Source organism: Meleagris gallopavo, chromosome 2 (genome assembly GCF_905368555.1).
Source record: "Meleagris gallopavo chromosome 2, MGAL_WU_HG_1.1, whole genome shotgun sequence".
NCBI lineage: Eukaryota > Metazoa > Chordata > Aves > Galliformes > Phasianidae > Meleagris > Meleagris gallopavo.
The window spans coordinates 25,780,668-25,808,294 of record NC_139405.1 but is presented as its reverse complement, the minus strand read 5'-3'; the positions used below and the strand labels follow the sequence as shown (position 1 = coordinate 25,808,294).

General features: G+C 35.9%; 1 protein-coding gene across 1 annotated transcript in view; it reads right to left on the bottom strand.

Annotated features, from left to right (window-relative positions):
* Window positions 1–27,627, bottom strand: part of PRKCE (protein kinase C epsilon) — a 272,059-nt gene that overhangs the window by 67,419 nt on the left and 177,013 nt on the right. The window contains exons 9-10 of the mRNA XM_003203888.5: window positions 26,428–26,642; window positions 24,278–24,451 (exon numbers count right to left, since the gene is read on the bottom strand). Coding sequence (XP_003203936.2) covers window positions 24,278–24,451; window positions 26,428–26,642 — 389 coding nt within the window. The remainder of the gene's footprint in view (window positions 1–24,277; window positions 24,452–26,427; window positions 26,643–27,627) is intronic.

Genomic DNA, 27,627 nt, shown 5'->3' with positions numbered 1-27,627 from the left:
CTGCTGTATTTTCCATGGTAATAAACAATGAGAGGCATTACTTTCTGAGTGCCCTATGTACTTTTAATGTACATTTAACTCTCGTCAACATTAACGAAGTAAACCCCAGTAACACTGACAAGAAAATGTCTAGACTATGTCCACTCCATCATATCTCATTTTTAACCTCTGTTAAACTTCACAAAGTTCTAAAAGACTTTCACTCTTACTAAATTCAGTAGAGGAAGAAAACCTTTGCTCCAGATACATTTCTAAAAAATCATAAAAAACTAAATTACATGAAACCTAATAAGCTCAGAAATGGTAACCAGGTAATAACCATTCTGGGGACACAGAAGTTCTTTTTGACAGAGATTCTTCTCATTAATCATGCAGTTTTGAAAACATAATGCTGGAGATATAAAGTGAAACACTACATCAACATTATATAAAATATCCAGCAAACGAGGTGATAAAAGATCTGAAAAAAGACCTTAATTTTATCTTTCAGGTCAGATGAATCTGAATAGATGCAATGAAGTGACAAACTAGGAGGTGATAACAATGCTTAAATTCTTCCATTAATCACAGAACACAAATGTTATTGAAATTACTCTGATAAAGCAATTTATCATAGGTTTCAGACACATCAGTGTAGATTTCACTTTACTCAAGATTTACAACCGCTTTCACAAATACAATGCAACAAATAATATATCTGAAAATACTTAAAGACAAGCACAGTCTGAAACTAGGGTCAGAACAAAAGTGCTAAGCTCAATTTCTCAGTACTGTGAATGCATGTATGCAAGAAAAAGTATGCAAAATACTCAAAAAAGCCAAACATTCAAATACCAAGACATTAATAGTGACATCTGAAGATAAAAATTATTTTTATAGAATATCAAGTAGTAAGACTGAAAAAATAATAATATGGTCTGGCACAATTTCATTCCATCCAGCTTAAAGACTGCTAACAGAGAAGTCTAGTTTGAGAGTACTGTTAACCTCCACTCCCTTCTTGGATAGAGTTTATTTCCAATTTTAGCACTACAGGTAGTGAGAATCAATCTAGGTTCAGATGTCTATTACAGAAACATAGCTGTTGGAGATGATGCACTCCCTTCATGCCTAAAGTCTCCTGCTGTAAAATGGCCATATCAGCTTCTGCTGCTCCCACAGGGAACTCTTTTTTCTTTGTTTGTTTGCTGAAGCATTCAGGCAATCTGATAGGTAAAAGAACTATAAAAATATTCACTAGGAAATTAATTAGCATAAGGTCTACACCTAATGCATATGTAGGACATCACTCTGACCTTCACAGATATAGAAAAAGACAACAACTTTACAGCTGTACTACTGCAATGGGATAAAAGTCTATACCAACATGGACTAAAGGAGGCATCACACTGAATGCTCAGAAGGCTATATGACACAGGAAATCTCAGAACATTAATGAATATTACTAAAGGCATAAAAGCATTCTTTTTTAACCACTTCCATCTGGACTTAAGTATGGGTGAATCACCTGGTTAACATTTTGAGGAGCTATCATGAAAATTCTTGTATTAAAAATTCTGTCCAAGTACAAGATTTTATACAGTAGGGCAATAGTAAAATTACTTTTAAAACTATAATCTTCCTAAAAGATCTCAATGACTTCCCACAGAGCCAGAATTTCACCTTGCTCTACACTTTTGGACAGGCAAATTCTTCCAGCGGAAGGGAAGCAGTCTTGGTATAGCTGGCTAACATTAAGTCAACTTTAGAAACTGTTGTCTAAGTAACTTCGTAAAAGATTGTTTATGCCCTTGCAGGCACGCCTCTCAGTGTCTAGGGACATATTACATTGGGAGTGCTGATGGAGCAGGGACATTTTTAACCTTGGGAGGGATAAGATATGGAGCTTAACAATGAGTAGATTTCTTTTAAGCAGCAGCTGATTTCTTGAACTTCACTTGATTGAGGAAGTAGCATCCAGCTGGGCTATTGCTCTAACAAAGGCCTTGAATAGCACAAAAAAGAGGTTGAGCAGAAAAGGCAGGAAGAAAAAATTCTGACTTCTTATATAAGATACTTTGTATTCCATCACACTTTCTCAAACCTATTTATTTCTGGAATTCTCTCTGCTAAAGTTGTTGCTACAGAAAAACTTGGGCTTGAGCAATTTCAAAAATTTGGAACAAACTGTTTCTAAGAAATAAAAAAGCAACTAAAAGTCATGATGTTGCTTCATAGGAGAGGAATAGTTAGCAGGAACACTATTGTGATAAGTGCCATGTAAGGAGATACGCTCAGAAAAGATGCCCCCCCTTCTGCCCAAGGATTCTTGGATATCTCAGCAACATCTATTTTAGGCCTATCAGAAATAGGAGTAGGGGAGGAAAAAAAAAAAAAAAAAAAAAAACCACCAAAAAAAAACCCCAAATGCTCAGCAGCTTTGAAGAGCTCAGAACTTCAGAACTCACCCTCCCAGACCAGAGGCAGTAATTCAGATGAGGGTGTCAGCCAGAAATTAACTCTCTGAAACAGTCTTCCCAAATACTGCTGCTACATGTTATTCTGGCACATTTCAAGCAAAACCAAATTAATAGCATTAAGTTAGAGATAGTTCAGTAAGAAAAAGTCCCAATATGAGAATGTAAAATGTATATACATTCTAAATATAAATGAAAATAATCTTTAAACTGAAAGTAGTAGCCAACCTCCTGACAGTCCTTGTCCAAATATTGTTCAGAATCCTTGAACACACATTTTAGAGGACACTGCCACCTATACACATGGAGTTTTACTCTTTGAATGGATCTTTTTTCTAGGATGGAGAAAAAAAACCCAACATAACAAGAACCACAGATAGCAGTTAAAACTACTATCACCAATTACACATAGGTGACTTTTAAAGCTCTGACAAAGAAGAAATAAAGCAATGACTTTTCTGTGCTATTGTAATCTTCAAGTAAAAACTCCCGAGTCACAACACCAAAGCCAAGAAGTTGCAAGCAAGCAAAAAGTTACACAAGCAATTCCCCTTGTATCAAAATGAAGATGTGACATACCTCTCAAAATGCCCAGATTGTTCTTGACTCTAATCCAGAAACTTCAAAGACAAAACACACACAAGAAGTGGAAGTCTGGATATCTACTAAGAAAAACAATATACCCATTCTATCAGGCTGATCCTAAACATCAACAACTTCTGTGTCCTGTAAGTTACAGCTGTGGAGTTCATATATCAGATTTTACAAGAGTTATGAACTAACATGACACAGTCAGATAACAGTGGCGGCTTAATGACAGCTTTGGCTTTTAGATTCTTTGAGTTTGGAAAATCTGTGAGGTTATAAAATACATGTGATGTTCACCAGGAATGATCATTCTAGTCCAACATATATGCCAGATTTTCCAGAGGTTCTAATAGCCCGAATACAAGTGAAAGTGTTTAAGCAATACTTCCATTTTGCACTCTTTCATCCTTATCCACAAATATGTACAACTACATATTCATGAAAATATTACACAGCTAATGCATTCCTGACACATGGATTTTCTTATAAAATCTTAACACAGAGTAAACTGATCATGAGACTAATCCTGCAGAAACTTTATTTATTGTCACAGAATCACAGGGGTTGGACACTGTTAACTCCCTCCAGTAAGTTGCACAGGAAAGTATCCAGATAGGTTTTGAATATCTCCAGAGAAGGAGACACCACAACCTCTCTGCGCAGCCTGTTCCTTTCCACTGCACTCAAAGTAAAGATATTTTTCCACATGGTTGTATGTTCCAGTTTGCCCCTTGTCCTATGGCTGGGCATCACTAACAAGAGGCTGGCTTCCTCCACTTGACTCCCACCCTTTAGATATTTATAAGTGCGGACAAGATTCCCTCTTTGTCTTCTTCAGGCTGAACAGCCTCAGGTCTCTCAGCTTTTGCTCATAAGGGAGATGCATCAAGTCCCTCAACATCACTGTGACTCTCCACTGGACTCTCTAGAAGGACCCTGTCTTTCCTGAATGGAGAGGCCAGAACTGGACACAGTACTGCAGATGTGGCCTCATCCAGGCAGAGCAGAGGGAAAGGATCACCTCCCTCAACCTGCTGGCCACGCTCTGTTTAATGCACCCAAAATACCATCAGCCTTCTTGGCCACAAGGCACCTTACTCGCTCATGGCCAATCTGTTGTTCACCAGAATTCCTAGGTCCTTCTCTGCAGAGCTCTTTCCAGCATGTCAACCCCTAACCTGTACTGATGCACATGGCTATTCCTGCCCAATTGTAGGATTCTGCACTTGCCCCTTGTTGAACCTCACAAGGTTTTTTTCTACACAACTCTCCAGTGTGTCCTTGTAGAATGACAGCACAACCTTCTGGTGTGTTAGCCTCTCCTCTCAGCTTCATATCATTCATTTTGCTCCCACTAAATATGTTCCAGGTTTCTTTTCTAATAGGCAGAACTACTGTCAACATTAACATTTGCTTGCAAAATCAAGGTGAGAAAACTTGTGGCTCTGGGAAGATTGATCAACTTAGCCCAGCACTCAGTGCACGTATTCATCTTTCTGTGGTCCCTTCTAAGCCTAAATATTACACACAAAGAAATAGATTTGTTAAATGAAAATAAAAACCAGTTTCTCCTTTTTATTCTTCTTACCACTTGTATTATAATAATGATCACGTTATTGAAAAACTTATAACTACATTCCAGTGCCCAGGCAAGAATGCGTTGGGATGGTTTAATTTTTCCATTATTGTAAATTATTTTCCTTTTATGGACTCCACTAAAGAAATGCAGACACACAGTGTGAAAAGTCAATACAGAAATCACAGAAATTACAGAAACACCAAGGTTGGAAAAGACCTACAGGATCATCCAGTTCAACCATCCACCTATCATCAGCAGTTCTCACTAAACCATATCCCTTAACACAAAATCCAAACGTTCCTTGAACACCTCCAGGATTCATGACTCCACCACCTCCCTGGGCAGCTCATTCCACTGCCTGACCACTCTTTCAGAAAAGTAGTATTTCTTAACATCCAGCCTAAATCTCCCCTGGCGCAGCTTGAAGCCATTCCCTCTAGTTCTATCACCAGTTACACGAGAGAAGAGGCCGACCCCCAGCTCACTACAACCTCCCTTCAGGTAGTTATAGAGAGCAATAAGGTCTCCCCTGAGCCCTCCTCTTCTCCAGACTGAACAATCCCAGCTCCTTCAGCTGCTCCTCATAAGGCCTGTGCAACAGACCCCTACCAGCTTTGTTGCCCTTTTTTGAACCCACTCCAGGGCCTCAATGTCTTTCTGGCAGTGAGGAGCCCAAAACTGGACACAGTACTCGAGGTGCAGCCTCACCAGAGCTGAGTACAGGGGGACAATCACTTCCCTGTTCCGGCTGACAACACTGTTTCTGATGCAAGCAAACGATTCTAAATAACCTCTACAGGCATTGATTTTTATGACATGTATATGCCAAATGGTTTTCATTTCTATAAGAAAATAACATGATAGTTTTCTAAATTACCAATATAAAATGGTGCAAGTAATTTTGAGGTACACTAAGTTTCAATCTGTTAGAATCTGATTTCATAAATCGATAAAGCTTGTGATAGCTTTGATTTCACAAACTCAAATTTACAGAGTGCCAGTCCTTGGATTACAAAGTCAACATTTTTCAGAGCTGTACATAGAACTATTTTTGAGACTTAAAGCTCAATGTTTTAAAAAAATATGTATCTTGTTAACTCGATCTCTTAAGTTTCTTTTTAGAAAATTAGATCATAACTTGTTGCATGCATGATTTTTCCCCTATGTCAATGTTGGAGTGTATGATGTTTTTCCTTCTACATAAGCATGTCTATAAGAAGCCCAAACAAGTTCAGAAAGAGTTATATAACATTTTTTGCATTTTTGGGGACTATAATGAAAGCGATAAGATTATGGCATAGATCCTAGAACAGATTAAGTGCAGAATTCTATGATGAATGAAAGTTTGGGTCATTAAAAGTGCAGACCTAGATATTTTTTTGTTGCTGTTGTTAAACCACACACAGTTCAACATCCAGGACATAAAACCTTGCACTTAACAAACACCCTTATTGGAGGTCAGCAAGAGTACTAGTGCATAAGTCAAAAGGAAGAGAAAACAACCAAAAAATTATTACTAGCAAGTCTGATCCAAAACTTCTATCAAGACGGAAAGTAATTAAGTATATAGCTGTAAGAAAAGATTGCACTAATTCTTGGGGAAAAAAATCTCCTAAACAACACCTGACAGATAATTTGGATGTACACAGCACGGTCTCTGAATCTTGGTAAATCAACAGTTTAATAGATCTATAAAGTTGTCTGAAAACAATGCTTAATATTTAGTTTAGCATATTGGAAGTGCTAGAAATAGAAAGATGAAAAATTTTGGAAAAATTCTGGAAAAATTTTTGTGGATTGAAACTGGTAGAAAAATGAAGTCCCTTAGCCTCCACCAGGTATGATGTTGTTTTTCAGTGAAGATTCTTTCCACAGAAAAATATATATGAGCAGCTTAGTGGAGTAATATACTGCTCAGTGTTTGTCTTTTTACTGACAGTTTTCTCTGCAATAGAAATGTGACTGTACACTGTAACACAGAAAACTATCCACACAGATGTCTGTTGCGACCCTTCCATTACTGAAAGATGACTGGCTGTTAACATTTTCCAGTATCACCATCAGAAGCCTTTAACATTGAGCTTTCTTTTTCTAAATGCCAATGAGTTTCAGTGTGTTTTTCCAAGTACAAAGCATTTAATGAGGAGTTTGAATTGTTTCTCAGTGCTGAGTCATACAGAAACGCATAATAAAATCTTCCATTAGTTCAATTATTGAATTTAAGTAGAACCCATGTTTAAAATCACTTCAGTAGATCTAGCTTTGATCTGTAGTAGGGTTTTTAATCATGGAGATACATATGAAAATTCAAATCAGCTCAAGAAGGAAGCCAAAATTTTTTTGGAGATTGATGACAAAATCAAAAAAAGAAATTTTTTTAAAGATGTCCAAAATATATAAAATTGTAACAGACATATTAAGGGAAAGGTTATGAAAATAACTAACCTGCGCACAGTAGAGGCTGCTGAACACTGAACTACCAGGATAGAAGTATATTTTAACAGAAATATAGGTGCTTTGAGTACATGAATATATAAACACATTACTGCAAATGTTTTCTACACATGGTTTTGTTATAAAAAAAAATGTCAGTCACACCTCTTTCATTCTCTTGAAATATCCCACCCTTCAGCCTCTTTTATGGTTTAGAATAGGAAGCAGAAACTGTGTTAAAATTACAGACAGAACTAAGTGCAAACTAAAGTCAGTTGGGTTTCAAGATTTACATGAAGACACTTCACAATAATCAAAATAGCAGTGGAAAACTCACTTGTGCATACCTTTCATATCGCTTTGTCTATCTGGCTTTCCTATTTTATCCGTTTCATCCCTCAGACTCACATAACAGTGGATAAGACACAAAGTGAGTGCAGCCAACAGGTTAAGACTTGTATCTATCTGTCTGAGTCAGGCCTTGTTCAAACACAGAATGTCAAGACTGCAGACTTCAAACCAGCAGCCATGTGCTTGGTAGTGATGCTAAGCAGAGCAGCCGGCTGGGAGCAGAGCTGGTCCTGCCTGGAAAGCTCACAGCTCTGCAAGATGATAATGACAGGCAGTCACAGTGGATATCTGAGACAATTCGGACAGAATTGCCTGAAGAAAGAAAAACATGCAAAGACATACAAGTTCCCAAAAGATCAACGTGTCTTAAAAGTGCCAACACCAGTGTACACTAGGATACAACTACTCTTTTCCAAATTCACTGCTGCATTTGTAGACAGAAACTTACAGTCCCATCTTTTTTTCTGTCCTTTTTAGAAATCAACATTCAGATCTTTTACATTCCACTTGGGATCAAGAGTAATAAATGCTCTCCTGCATCGGTAACATACTGACTAATCCAAACCTAATACTATACAGAAATAATTATTTCCCAAGATGGACAGGGGAGATGATAGCATAACAACTTGAGAGTATAATTGCTTTATGTGTATCAATTACTACTGTGGTTTCACTGGCTACAAATATTGGAATTAAAAACAAACAAAACAAAAACCAAAATGAAAACAGCAATTGCATATGCTGCTCACATACCTACAGTGCCAAAAGCTCAATTTCTAACAGATGAGAAAATGACATCTCATCTGCGATGCATATTTCTTGTAATGGCAGAAGACCTCCAGGCTGGTGTTTCTGACCCTTCTGGAGTCACTGAGCATTTAACCATTATTTTCAAAAGAATCAAAATTGACCCACAAATCTTGTTTTGCATTTTCCTGAGCAACTTAATAGTAATCATGACAATAAATAATTTAGGATCACATCTAAGGTGATGACAGCCACAAAATATAAACATAAATAAACTGCAGATCATGCTTTCTTATCATTCTTTTGAGATAAAAATTCATTGCTGTCTAGAGAAGGCAGATTATCTGCAATTTCACAGCTGGCTTGCTGTCCGAACAGTGAACTGCTACGGAGCAGAGCAAGTCTCTTCCCCTCTTGTTGCATCTCAGGCACCCAACAGTGTCAGACAGGTTAAGCTCACTGATACATAGATTGTTCTTTTTCATTTTTAATTTTTTGTAACTTTAGTTTTCGCCTCTATCAGCAAATGGATCTGATTCATCCATGACAGGGCTTGCTGAAATGGATGAAATGAAATTTTGGGTACTCCAGGAAGAGGGTATAGAGCAAGAGATTTCTTCTTTCAGCAGCAGCTTATGGTCTTAGATCAATGCCCACACCTACTAGTCATATTATTAATTGTTCACTGTTCATGTGGCATGGAAAAAAAATACAGGTGTTTTGTTTTTGCACAGATTCAAACAATGCTTATTTTCAATTTTTTTCCTCCAATAGTTAATTGCACTTTTTCAGCATCACTGAATTAAATGTAGTCATTATGAAAACAAACAAACCCCGCCCCCCCCGACAACCCTACCTCACACAAATTGGGCAACATCCTGAAAAAAGTTTTCAATGACTTATGCCTGACTGTCAGATATAGACTCAGAAGACTTTCTGTATTCTTTCCATAAACATTCTTATTAGGTGACATCCTGTGACAGTAAGATGTTGTACAACATTGTGAAAAAATGTATGGTGACATCACATGGTATCTTCTTCCATCATTATGAGCCTGATTAAAAGCTAAGCAACTTTTATGAGTTCTGGATCAAATCACAATTGTAGCAATAACTTACATAGCTTCACTTAATTGTTGCACACAAACAGTGATGAGAACGTGAACTTTTAAGACATGGCTTTAAGATAGAGTTTTCAGTACCAATTTTCAGCATCAAGGTTGACTACAAAGAATATATGAAGGTTTAAAACATGTAAAAATAAGTGTAGGTTTTGATAAGCAGTTAGAAAAAGTGAAGAATTTTTATACACTTAGTTATATGGCTTATAGGTAAAAAAACTCATGCCCTGTGTGCAACACTGATAAATTTTAAAATAGGTCCACCAATTTTTTATATTATGAAAACAAGCTATTAGTTTGTTGAGCTATGAAAATCTCAATAGTATTTATGAATAGTGGATTGCTGGAAATGTCATAATTGTTCGAGAAAATTCCTGTCAGAAATTTTATTTTATTGCAAATGCAAAGTTAAGACAAACTGCCTTTCTTTGAATGATGCATGGGTAATGCATTCTCTTTGGGTAACACAAACAGGATTGCAACTAAAATTTTTAAAAGACCACCACTTACATATAAATGAACAGTTATATCTATGACTAAATCTACCTTTACTTTCATGTAGATAGATACACTTAAGTTTGAGCACACACACACAAAAAAGCTATCTTATTTTTAATCATAGATTATTTTATTTTATTCTGTGTATGTCAGTAAGGTATGCACATATGTGTTTTTTGAATCTTACTTATTTTACATTTTAAATTTCAGGCTGTGGAATGTTCTGTCCCTGAACTAGCAAAGGTTTTCAGCATATCAAAGAACATAATATATGAACAGTTTTTTGTTCACAGTTTTTGATGCCTTGGAATCAACAATTGGTGAGTTGTGCATTTCTACTAATGCACACTAAAACTAATGTCAAAGCTTCACATAAATCATTTGACAATAAACACAAAAATAATATATACTGAAAGTCCTAACAAAATATTTACTTTTACTCTATAGCAGCTGTGGTATTACATAAATCAAGGCAAAGAGAAAGCAAAGTTTATATCTTTCTTCATGAAAGATCAAAAACTAAGATCAGGACACAAGAAATGACAGACAGACATGACAAGCTGTTAAAGTAGAATGATGCAATCAGTTTGTTAGCTATTAAGAACTAAAAAAATCTCATGTATTACTGAAAAAATGAACATGCTCAATGGGACATATTTCTAGCTCTGTAAGATTACAAAATGCTGGACTTGTAGCTTACGTAGTCCCAGTGGTTACACACTGCATTTCCAGAACTATTCCTGGACTAAAATGCATCCAATGAATACAACATGCCATAACCTTGGTCTTGTGCAATTTTTCATTCTAAGAAAAAGTACATTAATCTTTAAAATATGTTCTCTGGAGTTAGGAACAAAAGAGCAGTGGTAACAATTTGCATGAGCTTCGCCTTTTGTGATTCAGTAAATATACTAGCAGTGATCTGAAACTTCCCCTTTGGTACTTTGTACTCATACTAACCTAGCATTTCAAAGCACATGTCAGCTGAACTGACACAATTTCCCATGTCTTCACTTCCAGAGGAGAGAGAAGATCTTTTTGAAATTTTCCTGTACATTCATCTTGAGGTTTCATGAAACTCCTTTGAAGTTTATAACCAAAGGTTTCTATGGGACAATTTACATAAGTCATAAGTGAGTTTTAAATAATGATCACAAACTTCCCTCTTTTAAATTAACAGATATACATACATAGAGGGGAAAAAAGTGAGATTTTTTATTTTCAGATTACAACATTTTAAAATTTTTAATCATGTTACTCAAATCCTCAAGTAAATTTAATTGTAGTCAGTATATCTTTGTGAGGCCCTCAGTAATTTGACAAGACATTAACTTGCAAGAAAAACTTGTGGGCAGGATAAAAAAAATATAATTCTTCACTGCATCATAAGGATAAGGTCTGGGAACTTTTTTCATAGTTTAGATTTAATTATTCAAATATGACACAGTTTGTCAAGACACAATGTTCTGTCTGCAATCTGGAAAATAAGTTTAATAATGTAATTTAGCGTTTACTTCCAAAATATTTTCAAGAAGAATCCATAAACTCATATGTCCTTTAGCCTCTTCAAGCAGTAGCTTCCACATTTCCTCAAGGAATGTAAACAACAGCATACTGCTAATGGATAAAACATTATTTTGCTCTGGGACAAGGCCAGTAAATAAACTTCATTTCTGTCAATGCTATTTGCAGAATGATCTTAACCATGTAATCAGATAATGGTTAACAAATTTTAATGAAGCTGGATTGTATACCAAATTCTGAAAAAGGTGATATTTTAGGTTAAAGGGAGCTGCCTGTGGCTTCTTAAACCCAAGTCATCAGTCTAAATCCAGTTAAAAAGCAAAGTGAAACAATACTTAGATATTGGGTTACACCTGTGGCTGAGATTACATATTAGCCTAAGGGATATTTGAATCACACCAAATGTTTTATATAATAATACAACATTGAACTATACTGTGGAAACCAGTTAATCTCCTCAGGCACATCACCCAGCAACAATTCTTTCTTAACTTTTCCCACAGGTTCATGGCAAATTCCCAAAAGTTCAGAGGTTGTGTGAGTTTAAGCCACTCTAAATTCAGATTCCTATCTAAAATTCTGTCATTTTTGATCCCAAAATCTCACTAGATAGGATCTTCCTGTTTCTTGTTATGCCAGAAAAGCTCTGCAGGCTTTCTCTCCTACGCTGCTGAGTACAGCAGTTGCCGTTAAAAAACTTGTTCTTGAGTACTGTATGCATGGAAAGGATGTTTATATATATAATCAAGAAAGTGAACTTGTGGCATCAGTCAATCTGAATGATAACTCAGCAATACGATCACCAAGTTTCTCATACCTGAATACAATTAAAAAGAACCAGGAATTAAATATATCATCTGGAATAATGAATTTTAACTCCCTGAAGAAAGGTCCTTTTACTAAAACTTGTTTCCCTTTCACTCTAAAATTATCTAAAAATACAAATGAGAATTCTTGGATGTTGAAACAAGCTATGTAAAAGCTCTTTTAGAACACGTTTCCTATTGTATGGATCCACAAATGGATGCATGGGCTCTACTCATCAATGTATCCAACATAGCTACTATTACTTATGGAAGAGATGTCTATACTTTTGCTAAGCAATGCTCAGAGAGAAGTGTTAAATAGTCACTGAAATAAATTTAAAAATACTTTTAATTCATTTATATCTCAGAAACTCAAGAAAAGAACACTGCAAAATGAATATCTGAAAGAGAATGGCACCACTGTTTGGCATGCTTTTTAATGAAGTCTGAAGTCTACTGCATTATGCACGATGCCCTTTTGGCTCTGGCATGACATTGCCAGCTGTGATTTGTTGCCTATTCTACTGATGGGAGAGCAGAGTGGTGAGGCCAGTCTCTTTTCAGTGGTACGTGGAGACAGGACGAGGGGAAAGGGTCATAAGCTGCAGCATAGGAAGTTTCGCACGAATGTGCGTAAGAACTTCTTCACGGTGAGGGTGACGGAGCACTGGAACAGGCTGCCCAGGGAGGTTGTGGAGTCTCCTTCTCTGGAGATATTCAAGTCTCGCCTGGACGCCTACCTGTGCGACCTGGTGTAGGGAACCTGCTTTGGCAGGGGAGTTGGTCTCGATGATCTCTAGAGGTCCCTTCCAACCCCTACAATTCTGTGATTCCGTGATTCTATGATGGGAAAACTCAAGATAATGTAATACATCTTCCTTTACCACCTTAACTCTCAGTGCTGTTCTATCAGATTTATTATGTATTATTTACCTGTACTATACTATGCAATATTTTTTGTATTCATTACAGAAAGCACATCAATCCATCTGATGGAAATGCTTGTTTCCTCTATCTTAGAAACTGCAGCATATTTAATTGCTAATAAGGTAGTCAGGTACAGTAATTCACTGTTGTAAAACACTATGGAAAAATAATGCAGTTTGGAGAATTTTAATGGCATAGACAGTACTTTCAGGTATACTGTTATAAAGAAATTGCATAAATGCTGCACTATTGGATTGTCTATTGGCAGATGCGTTATTTAAGAGGACATTCCCACTAAAAAGAGAACTATGCTCTACATCATTTATATTTCTATATAGTTTTCCAGTTTTCTGCATAGTTTTTCACTCTAAACACTTGTCACAAGCTTTATTATGTGCAAAGATGTCACCTCCTTGACCATCTTTGGCTCATGAAATATCAAAGTTGCACTTCTCCTGATACTGGAAGAGTATCTTGAAAAATGGCATAATATGCTTTATCCTCTGCCTACATTCTTCCTGCACATCATCTTTGGTATCATTAGAGACAGGATACTGGGTTGAACAAATTTTTGTCTCTTTTTATGTCTTATTCAGTATTTCATGAGATCAAATCCTTATATTACCTTCTATGTGGCTCTCTGCATAATAGCTTTCCAAAAGAGTATGAAAGAAATGTCATAAAAGGTTAAAAAAAAAAATCACATTTAAAGAGACAAATTATGAGCACATAGAATAATGAAAACTGATAAATACATGCAGAATTCTTAGTTGACATACAACAATTCTGTGTTCAATGCATTTTCATAATCCTTCCTGAAAATGAAGCACTTCATGGTTATTTATTGATTTATGTAAGCACCACACAGTGTTTTTTTTTTTTTGTTCCAAATGACAAACTTAAGTTACCTGAGCCAGGCTTTTCCAATACCTATTGAAAGTCATTATTTGTACACCTCTCTACACTGTCTGGATTTCTGTAATTCTATAAATGCAACAGTGACCTTTGAAAGCATTAACTGGATCTACTTTCTGTTCCATATTTTCCTGTTTTCAGAACATGATTAATTTTTAGCAAAGCATATGCTTCACGCAGCTGAAAACCCTGGCAATTCACAAGTATGAATTAATCAGACAACAGCAAATACTGCCCCAAAATGTAACGATTTCAGCCACCATCTGAAGTAAAGCAGTGCAGAAGAGAAGACAGGCTCTTATCTCTAAGACATAGGTTTTTTTCTACAGTTCTGGATGCAGTTTGAAGGAGTAGAATTGTGTGTGATTGTTTTAGCATTGGTTTTTAAAACAGGAAGTAAGTGCCATAGATTTTTGAAGAAACATCACAACTGAAGCATTTAAAATTACTTATCATGGCTGATTACACGAAGATTTTTACAAAAAATATATTTACAGAAGTTTATAAAATGGATCCCCTTCATCCTTTTATCTGCTGAACTGAAAGTATCTAACAGTAAAACTTCCTTTCTTGTGCAGCTGGCAAGGCACATGTACTCTAAAGGGCAAAGTTTTTTCCCAGTACAACTCAACTGTATGTGTCTTACAGATTTACATTTACTGTTTCTAACTACCAGTGGAAGTTGTATATACCCCAATACCTAATTTCTTTCTAGTTCAGAGATACTGTGGAAACACAGGCATGCAAGTGACACATCACTTCATCTACTCTTAAATGCTAGGTTTGTGTTATGGATCAGCTTCCTTGTCATCTTTTTAAGGAGATAAACAATGCACTGAATACTTCCGAGCTTAAAGAATGGTCTTGGACCCACCCAACATGGGAAAACAAAGAAGCCCTTTACTCATTTCCCCACACATAAGCATGAGGCTAAACACTACTGTAATAGGCAGAAGCAAACCATTCTGCAATAAAGAAAGTGCTTGTGTGTGTGTGTTGCTGCTAAAATTACTCAGGACTGAAACTGACATAAAATGGCATTAACTCGAGGCTTTTAACTCTTCTAATGCACCTATTAACATTGTAAAAATAATCTGATTATGGTGTGGTTTTGAGAAACAGAGATTAGAAGAAATCTATTCTAAGTTACACCCTGCTTGAGTTTGGTCTGCCTCACACATGGTGTATGTGTAGATGACATTCTATGCCAACATTAAAACTATTCAGTCCCACAATATATTAAAATGCGAGATAAGACTGAATTTAAAATTATTACTGTGCACATTTCAAAAAAGCAATGAACATTTTAATAGAGATGCAAACAATTATTTTGTAAATTTCACTTCTTTCCCATGGCAAAATTCTCTTGTGTACAATTATCAACTACTAAGCTTACTGCTATTGCAAAAGAAAATAAAAAAAAGTTTTAAAATGCCCAAATTAATCCATGAATTCTAATGAGAATAATTTCCTGCATTTAGGAAAGAAGCTGAAGAAGAATCAAATTTGATATACAATTTCCTTTTTCTCTTCCTGTGGGATGAGTTAGTTGCTTACTTGTATGAGCAACACCTAAAAAACACACTGTAAAATGTTGTCCCATTATCACTTATGTAAAATGGACTTTCTTTAAATAGTTTCTTAAACAGTTAATCAGCATAAACAGGGCATCCTGACAACCTCTGTTTACATATGTAATGTAAACATTATGTTTCCACTTATTTTAAAGATAGGTTTTATCATTATAAATTCATTGTTGTATGGAACCCATTAGAGGTAAATTGTGAATAGCGCTTTATGCTGTAAAATACAAGGAAGAGCACAAAGTGTATTAGTAGAGCAGAAAGAGTCATGAACTCAAGTATCTACTGACTAAATGGTTGGGGGAAAGGAGTTCTGCACCAGGCCTGAGGATGATCTCAGGATGTGAAGAGGAAGAATAGGAAAGAGGTCATAGCACATGACTGCAGAGTGATATACCCTGATACAAACTCATCAGGCATATTTCTTTCAAGGGATACTGTCATAACACTGATTACTTCTATTTTTCCTACTCCTCTCTCCCTAGATGAAACTAAACTAAAAGCCACAATTGCAGGATTTTTTTTTAAGCATCTTTGTCCAATTATCCTGTTGAATGATGGGTACTCCACTGGTTACTCCATTCCCCCAAAATTTACTAAATTAGGTATATCAGAGCCAACTAGCATGATGTTAAGATAGCAGTAAGACAAAGCTTCTATAGTGATTTTATAACCCAGTAAGCGATGGATATCCTCCAGTTCTATTCAAAATTGGCTACCCCCTTTGCCCTGTTTGGACGACAACATTCCCAGTTCCTCTGATCTCTGTTTAAAGCATGGTGTACAAGACAGACAGACTCGCCAGGAAAGTTACTGGCAAAGGATATGATATATTCTGAAAACTCTTCCCTCAAACATGCCTCAACTGGAGCAAGAAATTTTTCTCAAGGGGAAAAGTGTGCAGTGTGTAGTTCCAGATAATCTGTTCAAGAGATATGCAAACTGTGAAACTGAAAAAGGTCTTCACCTCCACCTGTTATCCTTAAACCCTCCTGTCTGCACATGATCACAGCAGAACTAAAATTACGAAGCTGAGTTTTACACTTGGCTACACTAAGATACATGCAACACCACTGGCAGCATTAACTCTAAAATCCTAATGTACTCGCATTAGGAAATAAAATCAGTGCAAATTATAACTCACCCTCAACTATTTCATGACAGTAGTTACACTGAATTCTGGCTGCAGATGCTGAGTCAGGGCTATTCCCAGGGTTTGTCGAGGCCTCAAAAGGTTACAGCACAGCAAAAAACATGGAGCTGCAGCTGCAGCTCTCACTTTTGTACATGCAAAGTAGGAACAAGCCCTAGCTTTGAGAGGGTGTGAAAGAGTCCCGTTCAGTTTGGGTGCTGCATCACAAAATAAAAGTCTTTCCGGTCTGAAAGAGAAGCATTTAGGCTTTCCTGATTGATGCCTTCTCTATGCTGGAGGAGCAGTTTCTCCTACAGGCCCTTGATGAGTCTGGCTGCACTGATAGCCTGACTTGAAGTGTAACACTAAAAGGACCAATGTGAACAATGAGTCTTTAGTGACCTAACCAGGCTTTAATAATCTTCAAGAACAGCTAGCAATAACTGAGCAGCATAATAGCAAGTTTCCAAAACCGGGTCATCATGCTGGAAACAGAGGCTTGTGTGTGTGAGAGAGACAATGATTACAGTATTTAATCAGCAGCTTCACCGTTCCAACTATTTTTGACCACAGTGTCTACTTTTAGACAATAAACTGATTACAGTCAATGAATTCATGCTCTGCAGCAGTCAATAAGAAATCTAAATTTAACATACACATTTCTCAAAGGTTTGAAAAACCTTTTTCTGCCAAAATTTCTTAAATATACAGGACTTTGATGGTATGATATAAGAGATATTAAGAGATATTACTCCAACTTCGAGTGCTTCATGACGTGTTCTGAAGAATGAGTTCACTGCAATATTTGTGATTTAGAATGACTATGGAAAACAGTTTGGAATAAAAAGATAGCTATTCTTGTACACATTTTGTGAATATGCATCTTTAATAATACAGTTAAAATATTCAAAAGAATTTTGAATATAAATAAATACAGATGGATATAAAACACCTACCATTTTATTCTACCTTTTTATTGTAGTTAGCACTTTCCATTAAGAAATAATTATAAGAAAAATTTCTATTTAGATTGCATTAAAATATTTTAGCACCAAAATAGCTAAAAATATAGGGGCTACTTTAGTCTTTTGTTACACACATGTACAAATCTAGTGAAGCAGGGATAATAAGAAACAGAATTGGGACCTAAAAAGTTCTAATTTGACACTAATCAGTAATAAAAGGCAACGCAAACTTGTGCTAATCTGATTACACCCATATAGCAATATCTACATAATGGATTTAGCTGCTTAGCAACAAAAATACAAGAATACCAGATAAAACAGATTATAAACTCTGATTATTCCCAGATGAATATTACAGTGGCCAGTCAGTTAGGTCAATTTGCACTGTATATAATAAATGGCACAGAAGACTTTTTTTTTTTTTTTTTGTACAAATATATGTAAGAAAAATAAGAGTAGCTTTTACATTAGCCAAGACAGTTATGGTTAAATGTTACAGTGCTGCTTCTTGAATTAATTTAGAAAGCAAGGCTTAAGGACATCATAAATATACGAATCTCTTCCTTTACACTTCCACATTTCCTGACAAAAGTACGTAACTTTAAAAATGTAACTTTATTTTATATCTTTTGAAACATTCCACCTTTTGATACTGATTCTACAGCAAAACACTACTATAATATTGTACTACTGGACTTCCAAATCCTCCCTGGAAGCAAGGTCTCCTATTCATCTCCATGGAAAATACAACACACACAAGGAGGACAAGAACACTATTTGATAGAGCAAATTCTCAGCTACAAAATACAATTTTTCAACGCAGTCACCACCACCACCAGCTATGCATTTTCATGAGCAATGAACAAAAGCTTGCATGCTGTGCTCAAACAGTCTGCAACTGCAGAGGTGACCCATTGTTGCTATCACCACCACAGAAATGCACCACCCACTGCCTCACTGTTCTCACATCCACTGTTTGGTCTCTATAAACATTCAGCAAGCGTCAATATGAATGTCAGTGGGTGCCATTTATTTCCACATGGAGGATTTCGGTTCCATACCTTTCCTTCACATGAACATCAATGTCAAATACAATTTTGTCAGACTGTGCCTCTGCTGCCAACTGTTGCACAACAAAATGTAACTGAATACTGACGGAATGGTTCAGTTCCTACTGCTTTACTGCCACCATCTACCTCTAATGTTATGGGCCAACATAATAAAATAGCAAGCCTTGCTTTCAGAGCAGCCCTCATTCAGACCATGAGTAGAAGAAAGACTGAAAGAAGACTTTTGTTTTTGACAAAGAGGGTTCTGATGCAGAAAGAAGCTCAGAGATATGGCAAAAATTAGAAAGTAACAGCGTGACTGCTGAAACTGAAACAAAATCTCCTAATTCTTAGCTTTAAAACACATCAGCCTTACCTAAAGCACTTTAGATATTGTGCAAATGCACTGAGATGAGTGGTACCTGAACCACAGTTCAGGTAGAACATAATAGTTAACAGATAGGCATAGTGGAAATAGGCTCATTACTACATATTCATAAATGTCTCTGAGGTCTTTAACCATTATGTGGCTACCTTGTAGTATCCGAATATAGAGGAAAATCAAATTGCATTGCAGGTCTGTTCAACTATGCACAATGAATAGACAGGCTGCAGTGAACATGAAGCCAATTGCATGGAAATAAAAAATTGTTTTTAGGGTTGGTTAAGTCTAACATTTTAACTGTAGTAACATTTCTGACTCACTGTAACCTTAGTTCAATTGTTTTCTCTAAGAAAAATAACTGTAATGCTAATTAAGGTCCTTATTAATTCAATTAATTCTTTATAATTCATTATAAAAATTGCCCTATACTCCGTACTATGGCTGTCCAGAAAGCAATTTTGTTGAAGATAGTAATCAAAATAAAACAGGAGGGCTCAAGTCTCAAATTTAACTAATTTCATGAAGTTGGATAAAAAAAACAAACGGTAGATGTTAGAAGCAGTAGCTCTCTAGTGTTTCAAATTTATTATGATTATAATAATCTTCCCATCTTAAATATTTAAAAAAAAACACATTTTCTTTCTAAAGCATTAAGATAATTTATTATAAAACATGGAGTGTGAACATACATGTGTATATACCTATATCTAATATGATAGAGAATTTTAATACAGAATTTTAATACTATAAGGAAGGTTGAAAGGGGCAGATGAGGAATAAAGTGGAGATATGTATACTGACATTTTGTAGAATCTCAACTTTCCATTGAAAAATCTTTAATATTCAGAGTTCTAATACTTCCAACTACAAACAGAATATTGCATTCAAGAATGCCTTCAGAGAACACAGCTCTACACCTAAGACTTCCTCACCAGCCATCTGACTGAATCATTATCAACCAAACCTAGTGCTGACACTGTCCCACAGCTGATCACTGAAGCAAAGCATAAGGTTGAAGTGGATATAAAAGAGGGGAAAAGGGCAATGTCAGAATTGTTGTCAGAGAGACAGAATATAGAAGAGAAAAAGAAGGTAAGAGGAAAATGTGGGGGGAAAAAAAAAAAAAAAAAAGTATGCAAACAGAAGTAGACCTGAACCTTCCCTTTCCCCATGTCTGACATTTTCTCAATAAAGGATATGAAGCTCCTGAATAAATCAAAGATGATGATAAGAAACAATAAGCTCTTACAAAAACACTGTACACTGTATGCTGAGCTTTGTGCAAGTTTCTGTGAGTGTCATATATAGAATGCAAAATTCTTTATTTACATCCCCCTAGACAGACTGAATGCTTTGCTTATAAGTTTAGGATTACAAAGCAGCCCTTGAAAATGCTGACAGTTGCTTTGACCACAGTCTGGCCAAAACAGAAAGGAATCATATAGGATGTGATATGATTTTAGAATGTATGCTTCACTAAAACACCTGTACTCCTTCTACATAAAAACACACATCAGCTGTGGTTGTGCCAGTATATTTTACACTCTTTCTAATGTGTGGGACTGGGTCACAGAGTTCATACCTCAACTACTGCAAACAAAACATCATATATCAGCCTCTTTATCTCAAGCTCTAGAACAAAATCCAGCTCTCTTGACTTCCAGGTCACTGTAGAGGACCACAGCACTCCCTAAAGTACAACATTTATATGCATATAATTTAAATATAGAATGCTGATTTTCTGGATTATTTTTGGTGGAATTAGAGCACGTTGGTTTCATCAAACAAAGTTACTTACGGAGCTAAGCAAATAGGAAACAGAATTCGTATTTTATAAATAAACTTTTAGAACTTTATTAGTCTTTCAACTGAAGGCTCAATTTCTGAAAAGTACATTTAATTCTCTGGAATTTGACCTGTACATAGCTTTGAGATTAACTGAGTGAAAATATGTACTTATAGTTAAACAGGAATATTCTGATGAATTGAGGCCACAAAAAGATTACGATGCTAATCCTGAGTTTGGAAGAATTATTTCTGTATTTAAATTAGTGATGCATATAAGCTGTTTTTTGTCCCAATGCCTGTAACTTGCAGAATTTTCATCTGCAGATAGGAATGCAAAAGGTAGGTTTGAATATAGAAAACAAAAAACAGTATGTTGTTATTAGCCATTATTTGGCATGATTTCTGAATATTAAATACTTCTAAAATATGATCTTTTATTTATTTGAGATGAAAATTACAGAATGTAGTAAATGATACTAATGAAAATCTGCTTTATGGAAAAAAAAAATCCTGAAGCATATTGACTGTACGATGCACGTTAGGCAACTTTTCTTTAGTAATAATGTGAAGACACAGAGGGAAAACACCGCAATACCTAAAGCTGAACTCTTACATTTAAATTTTTGTGGAAAAGGAACAAAGCAAGCAATTTTATTGCATAAAATAAACCTCTGAGAGCTTTGGCAATGAATACTGAGTCAACCTTCCCATTAATTAGGGTGTATGCAACAAATAAGTTCGACTTGAAACTTAGAATTTAATTACAGCATGATCACTTCAATAACCAGTTCTGTAAAATATAGGAGCAATGGTCTGGCATACAACTGCAATGTAAGTAACTAGATACTACTGTTCAACACATTTTAAACTCTACTGTAAAATGGCCTTTCTCTCAGTAAAGCTACTTTCACCATAGACCATAGTTGGTCTATGGTTAACAAACTTTCCTATCTGTTTTTCTACTAAATGCAAGCAAATCATTAATTGACTCATTCACTTAGTACTGTTTTATTTTTTTCATCCATAAATATTTTATAGCTTTAATAGATATATTTTAATTATTAATTCCTATTAGAATTAATTTTAGCTTTTACATTTTTGCTTCCTCATAGAGTTCTTTGCAAATTGCTTGTAGGCTTAAAAACCACTGATTTGTCACGTATGGACTTTGCATTTGATTGGGTATCACTCAATGCAGTTTTGATTGCATAGCGTCATTGGCATATGGTTTGTAACTCTATAAATTACCCAACTATCAATTCTTCTGAGTTCATGAAAAAAGAACACAAATTACAATCTTGTTAAATCTTTTCACTGCAAGAACAAAGTAGCTTAGTTTCTCCGAGTAAGAGACCTAGGAAGAGAGAAGATGGTAAGAAGAATTTCTAAATACCTTGCTTTGATAAACAGAATGGTGAAGAAGACAAAAAGCACAATATAAAAGAGGTGAGAACAATTGGGAAAAAAAAAACACAACAAAAAGAAATAAAATCTCCAGCAAACCAGAGTAGTAGCTGGAGAAACTTCTGGCATAACTCACTTCACATAAACTGGTTTTTACTGATATGTTCTGCTACGTGATACACAACAGTGATACATTTATTTGTGTTTCAGAGTGTGTTGTTTTCTTTAGCTCTAAAGATTTCTCTCCGTTCATGGAGTTTATCCCTTAACCTTACTATAATCTTTCTATCACTTTCTTCATCTAAAATCGCCATTATGCTCAGTGACAGGAACACATTTTACATTTAAATGAACACACATACATTCAAATGAAATTAAAGTCTCAATAAGTGAAAGAAACACCCTATGTGGACAACATGGAAGAATCTTCTTTGTATATGCTTCCCTGGGCCTTTTTATTTTTCTTCTTTTTGTGTGTGTGTGTTAACTTCAAAGCGTATAAAACACTAATGCTTTTTCTCTATTTTTGGAACTTTCAAGTCATATTGGGTTTGTTATCAGAATATTTGAACACGCTACAATTTTGCTTCCACTAAACTGACTTTTTTTTTTTCCTTTGCTTTCACAGTGTTCCATTTATTGTTCCTGACAACTTGTAAATAATTTTAAACAAGCACTTCAGTTATTCATTTGTACAATGCACGTTTTTAGCTATAGCACAGAAATGATTGGCAATACGTAGACATTTTCGTAAGCACACACATATGGTAATATGTACCATTATGTACTCTTATTTTTGTTTAATATGCAAATTTAATTATTCCTTTAATCTAACAAACATCTGTTTTCAATAAATTGATTCAACTGCTCAAATGCAACATCTTAATGAAAGGAAATAAACCCAGTAGTTTGGATCTATATGATGACTGGTAATTGAAGGAAATTGATTTTCAAGTATGTTATTTAAATTTTATATATAAATATATATTATATATATAAAAGCACACATATATGTGTGTGCATATGTGTATTCACTAGATTTATTCCCTAGAAGTCAAAAGCTTATCCTGCTAAAATGAATGGCATGTTTAGTTTGATTGGCAAAGTTCAAACCCTTATGCTTAGAAATAGTAAACATCAGACAATTCAAAAATAAAAGATGCTTCTGTAAATTCAGTTGTACACAACTGATATTCTATTTGCAAGACAGATGCACCTTGTGTACATTTTGTCAATAAAGCTTTTTGAACAATTAAGTAAAAACTGTCAGATAAGGTGAATGATGAGAGAAATAAGGGGCAAAAACAATGATAAACAGTAACAGTCTGTGACATAAATTGGATCTCACACAGTTAGACTGATTGGATTCAGAGATCCTAGATAGTCAGCCACAGCAGCCAAACATTTGCTTCATCTCAAGGAGCAAACACAAAACATATGCTAAAACAAGGAATTTTTAAAGAAAAGTTACTAGCAAAGAAAACACCATGGGAAAAGGCTCTCATTATCAGTTCCTTCTACCTTTCCTTCTCCTTGCTGCTCAAGTACACGGCCAGAATTAGCATTATAGGAACTTATTTGATAAGCAGAATACATTGATTTTATACTACAAACCACAAGAATGAAACATTCAGCCATAATCTTATTTCTAACAAAATCATTTTAGAATTTTCCCTCTGAACACTAGATATTAAAAACACTTGCACTCAATTCAATAGATCTACGCATTATAAACGTATACAAGAAACCCAGAAAATGGCACCACAGCAGTCTTTTTTGTTTTATTTATTTATTTATTTATTTGAACTCATTTACTGCCATCTCCTGGTACTTACAGGGTAACAATGTTTTTGCCACTTAGCAGCAGCCAATACTCCCATGCAGCACTAGTGAAATGCTGAAATATCCGCATCTGCTCAGAAATGATTTTGCATTATGGTTATACTTTCTACGTTGCTATCTGTTATTCTGGAAATATTACATATTGTACTGTGGGCACAAAGTGGTAGAAGGCTCATGTAGCTTACCTTTGTCTGGAAGCAGCAGTAGAGTTGTGTTAGGTATGGATGTTTCCGTGCTAACGCCAGAATTCTCTTTTCTGTCATTGTGCAGTCTACGTCATCATCTTGAAGTATGACATCTTTTTTCAAGACTTTCACTGCATATACTTCATCTTTTCCTTTCAGTTCAGCTAACATTACCTAAAACAAACAAAAATCCCATGTACAAAAGCAACACATACTATAAATGGCTGTGTATGAGTTTGAATGCACTGGAAATACAATGAATAAATAATGCAACAGTGCAATGTTAGTTACAATTTTATCAAGGCAAGTATGTTTGCTTATAAAATTAAATAATTGTAATTTTAGGGAAAGATCTCTCTGGTATTCTTTAAATTTGAGACAAGCCTTACATAGTTAGTAGAGAACGCAGAGGACGAGAAGTTTTTATTCCTTTACTTGCATATCTTAAAGTGTCCCTAAGTCTCAAAAACTAAAAAAAGAAGGAACATAAATTAATTCCCTCCTTTTAGCTCCTATTTTTGCTTGTGAGACTTGTATGTGACGAACCTGATATGCAACTCCTCACACTACCCTGGCCACTTTAGAACTCTTGATTTGAACTGTTATAATTTAAGATTCAAGTTCTGTGCTCTGTTTAAGGTTAGTTCTGGCTTGGAGCCAGGGCAAGCTTCAGAGAACAGATCAGAAAACAGGGAGACAAAAAAGAACTGCTTCAGCACTGTGTCCTTACATCTGCAGTTCCCATATACCAAGGAAGGAAGAGAGTACTTGTGAAACAGATTCACATTTCAGTTCTCCTTTTAGGTTCCATAGTGCATAACACTGTGAAAAGAAAATCTGTAAGCACTGTAAATAGAGCCCCTTCTAAACTTGTCAATTCCCTATTGTGGGAAAGTATCTGGTGAATTATGTCATACCTAGTCTATCCAGTAGCTTTAAACTCCCTTATACTCATTGTATCATGTAAATTGTTCAGTGAAGTGAGTAAATTTGAACTGGATATTATCTAGAGAGGAAATGAACTCAGAACTGCACAGTGTTATTCCTGGGCTGATTTTTCCTGCTTAACCAAAACTATTTCAGTGATAAAATGAAGGTCAGGGAAGATGTGGGCCCTCTCTGGAAGGAAATTGGAGACCTGGTCCCAAGGAATACAGAAAAAGCTGAGGTGCTCAATGACTTCTTTGCCTCAGTCTTCACTGGCAAGGGCTCTAGCCACACCGCTCAAGGTTCAGAAAGCAACAGTAAGAACCTGGAGAAGGAAGATCTGCTTGTGGTAAGTGAAGACCAGATTTGAGACCATTTAAAGAACCTGAAGATGCACAAGTCCATGAGACCCAAAGAGATCCATCCACAGCTTCTGAGGAAACTGCCCACTATCCATCATATTTTAAAGGTCATGGCAATCTGGTGAAGTTCCCACTGATTGCAAAAGGGAAAACATAACCCCATTTTCAAGAAGGGAAAAAAAGAATACCCGGGAAGCTATGGGCCAGTCAGTCTCACATCATGGAGCAGTTCTTCCTGAAAACCCTACTAAGGCACATGGAAAATAAAGACAAGGTGATTGCTGGTAATCAACACGGCTTCACCAAGGGCAAGACATGCCTGACAAACTTGGTGGCTTTTTATAATGCAGGTACAGCATGAGTAGATAAAGGAAGACCAACTGACGTCATCTACCTGGACAAGGGGAAATGGATTAAAACTGGAAGAGGGTAGATTTAGACTAGATAGCAGAAAGGAATTCTTTACTGTGAGGATGATGAGACACTGGAACAAGTTGCATAGCGAGGCTATGAATTTCCCCTCCCTAGAAGCATTCAAGACCAGGCTGGATGGGGCTTTGAGCAACCTGGTCTAGAAAGAGGTATCCCTGCCTATAGCAATGAAGCACTGACAATTCTGTTTCACAAGACTTGCCCTTAGTTACTGTAATGAGACAGAGCATGGAAAATTCCAGCTGATCAGCAGACTGATATTCATGACTGTTACTGCAAAGGTGGCTTTTACCCTATGCATAAAGTATGTAAGAAAACCATCAAGGTGAAAACACTTCCTGAATATCAGTATGAGTATTTTCCAAGTAGTACAGTCATAAATAAGTTACATACCAAGGGGAAAAAAAAAAAATAAAAGTATCTACCTACCTTGCCAAAGCTACCTTTCCCTAATACTTTGATGAAGTTGAATTCCTCAAGGCCTATTCGCTTGGTCTGTGCTTGTTTGACCTCCCCATTTTCACCATTCTCCCCGGGTTTGTTAAGCTGGTTGTCTGCTGATGTTGTAGCGGTTGCCCTGTGCTCCTCTCCCCGGTTGTCAAATGATAATGCTTTCCTAATGTTGTTTTCCAGCTCTTTGATTTCTGTGGAAACAAGAGAAAATTTTAAACAAACACCTTACGCACAATCTGTATTAGTCCATATCAGTTTGGAATGCCCTTGAAGGCATTCTGCAGCTAGGTATACATAGTTAGTAAACTATTTCTTCACTTTACAGTAAACAGTTAAAAACTTGCTGCAATAGGAAGAGCAGCCTTTTGAGATGAAGCTAAGACACATTCAAAATGTGAATGATAAGTCAGAAAAGTGGCCAAATAGTTGTTCTAGTGATTTTTTTTGGGTGTTTCACTACCATAGAACAATATTTTGTTTTGAATCCTCTACCTTCTTGCAGAACTTAATGACCTTCCTGCTTGGGTATCTCAAAGTCATTTCTTCAAAAGTTCAAAGGATAGCTGGGCATCCTTATCCTTGGAAGCCAACATGAGCTGAGTATCTTACTCAGCTCCAGCTCTTATCAGACACAAGTCAATGAAGTATTTGACAACTTGTTAGTGCTCCTTACTAGCTATTGTGTAGATCTGCTAAATGGTTTTCAAGGCTTCTAAACACTAAAATTCAGTGAGTCCTGATGGTTATGGTACCTCAGAATCTGCCTCAAGCTTTTACATAGTACTTCTGCCTTATGGCCTCGGAAGCAAAAATTGGGTATCTAAAAGAGTGAAATGTAGAAGAGTATATAGACAAATTCTTTATTCTAATTTTAACCAAAACATCAAATATTTCAGAACTATTATTTAATTAATATGTTGCCTCTGAAACCTAAAGGTTGAGAACTTTAAATCAGTTCTGGACTCAACTTTGGCAAGTTTTCCCCTTAAGGGTGATAAATTTCTCAACTGTAAATAATTTTCAAAGAACTTAACACAAAAATATTCATCTTCCTTTGCCTTGGTGGAAGATACTGCATTCACTAGTTCACAGACGCAGTGGTACAGAAGATGCATTCACAGACAATGTTCAAAAATATCAGCTGGATCAGATTCTAAACATACTGCTGACGTACAT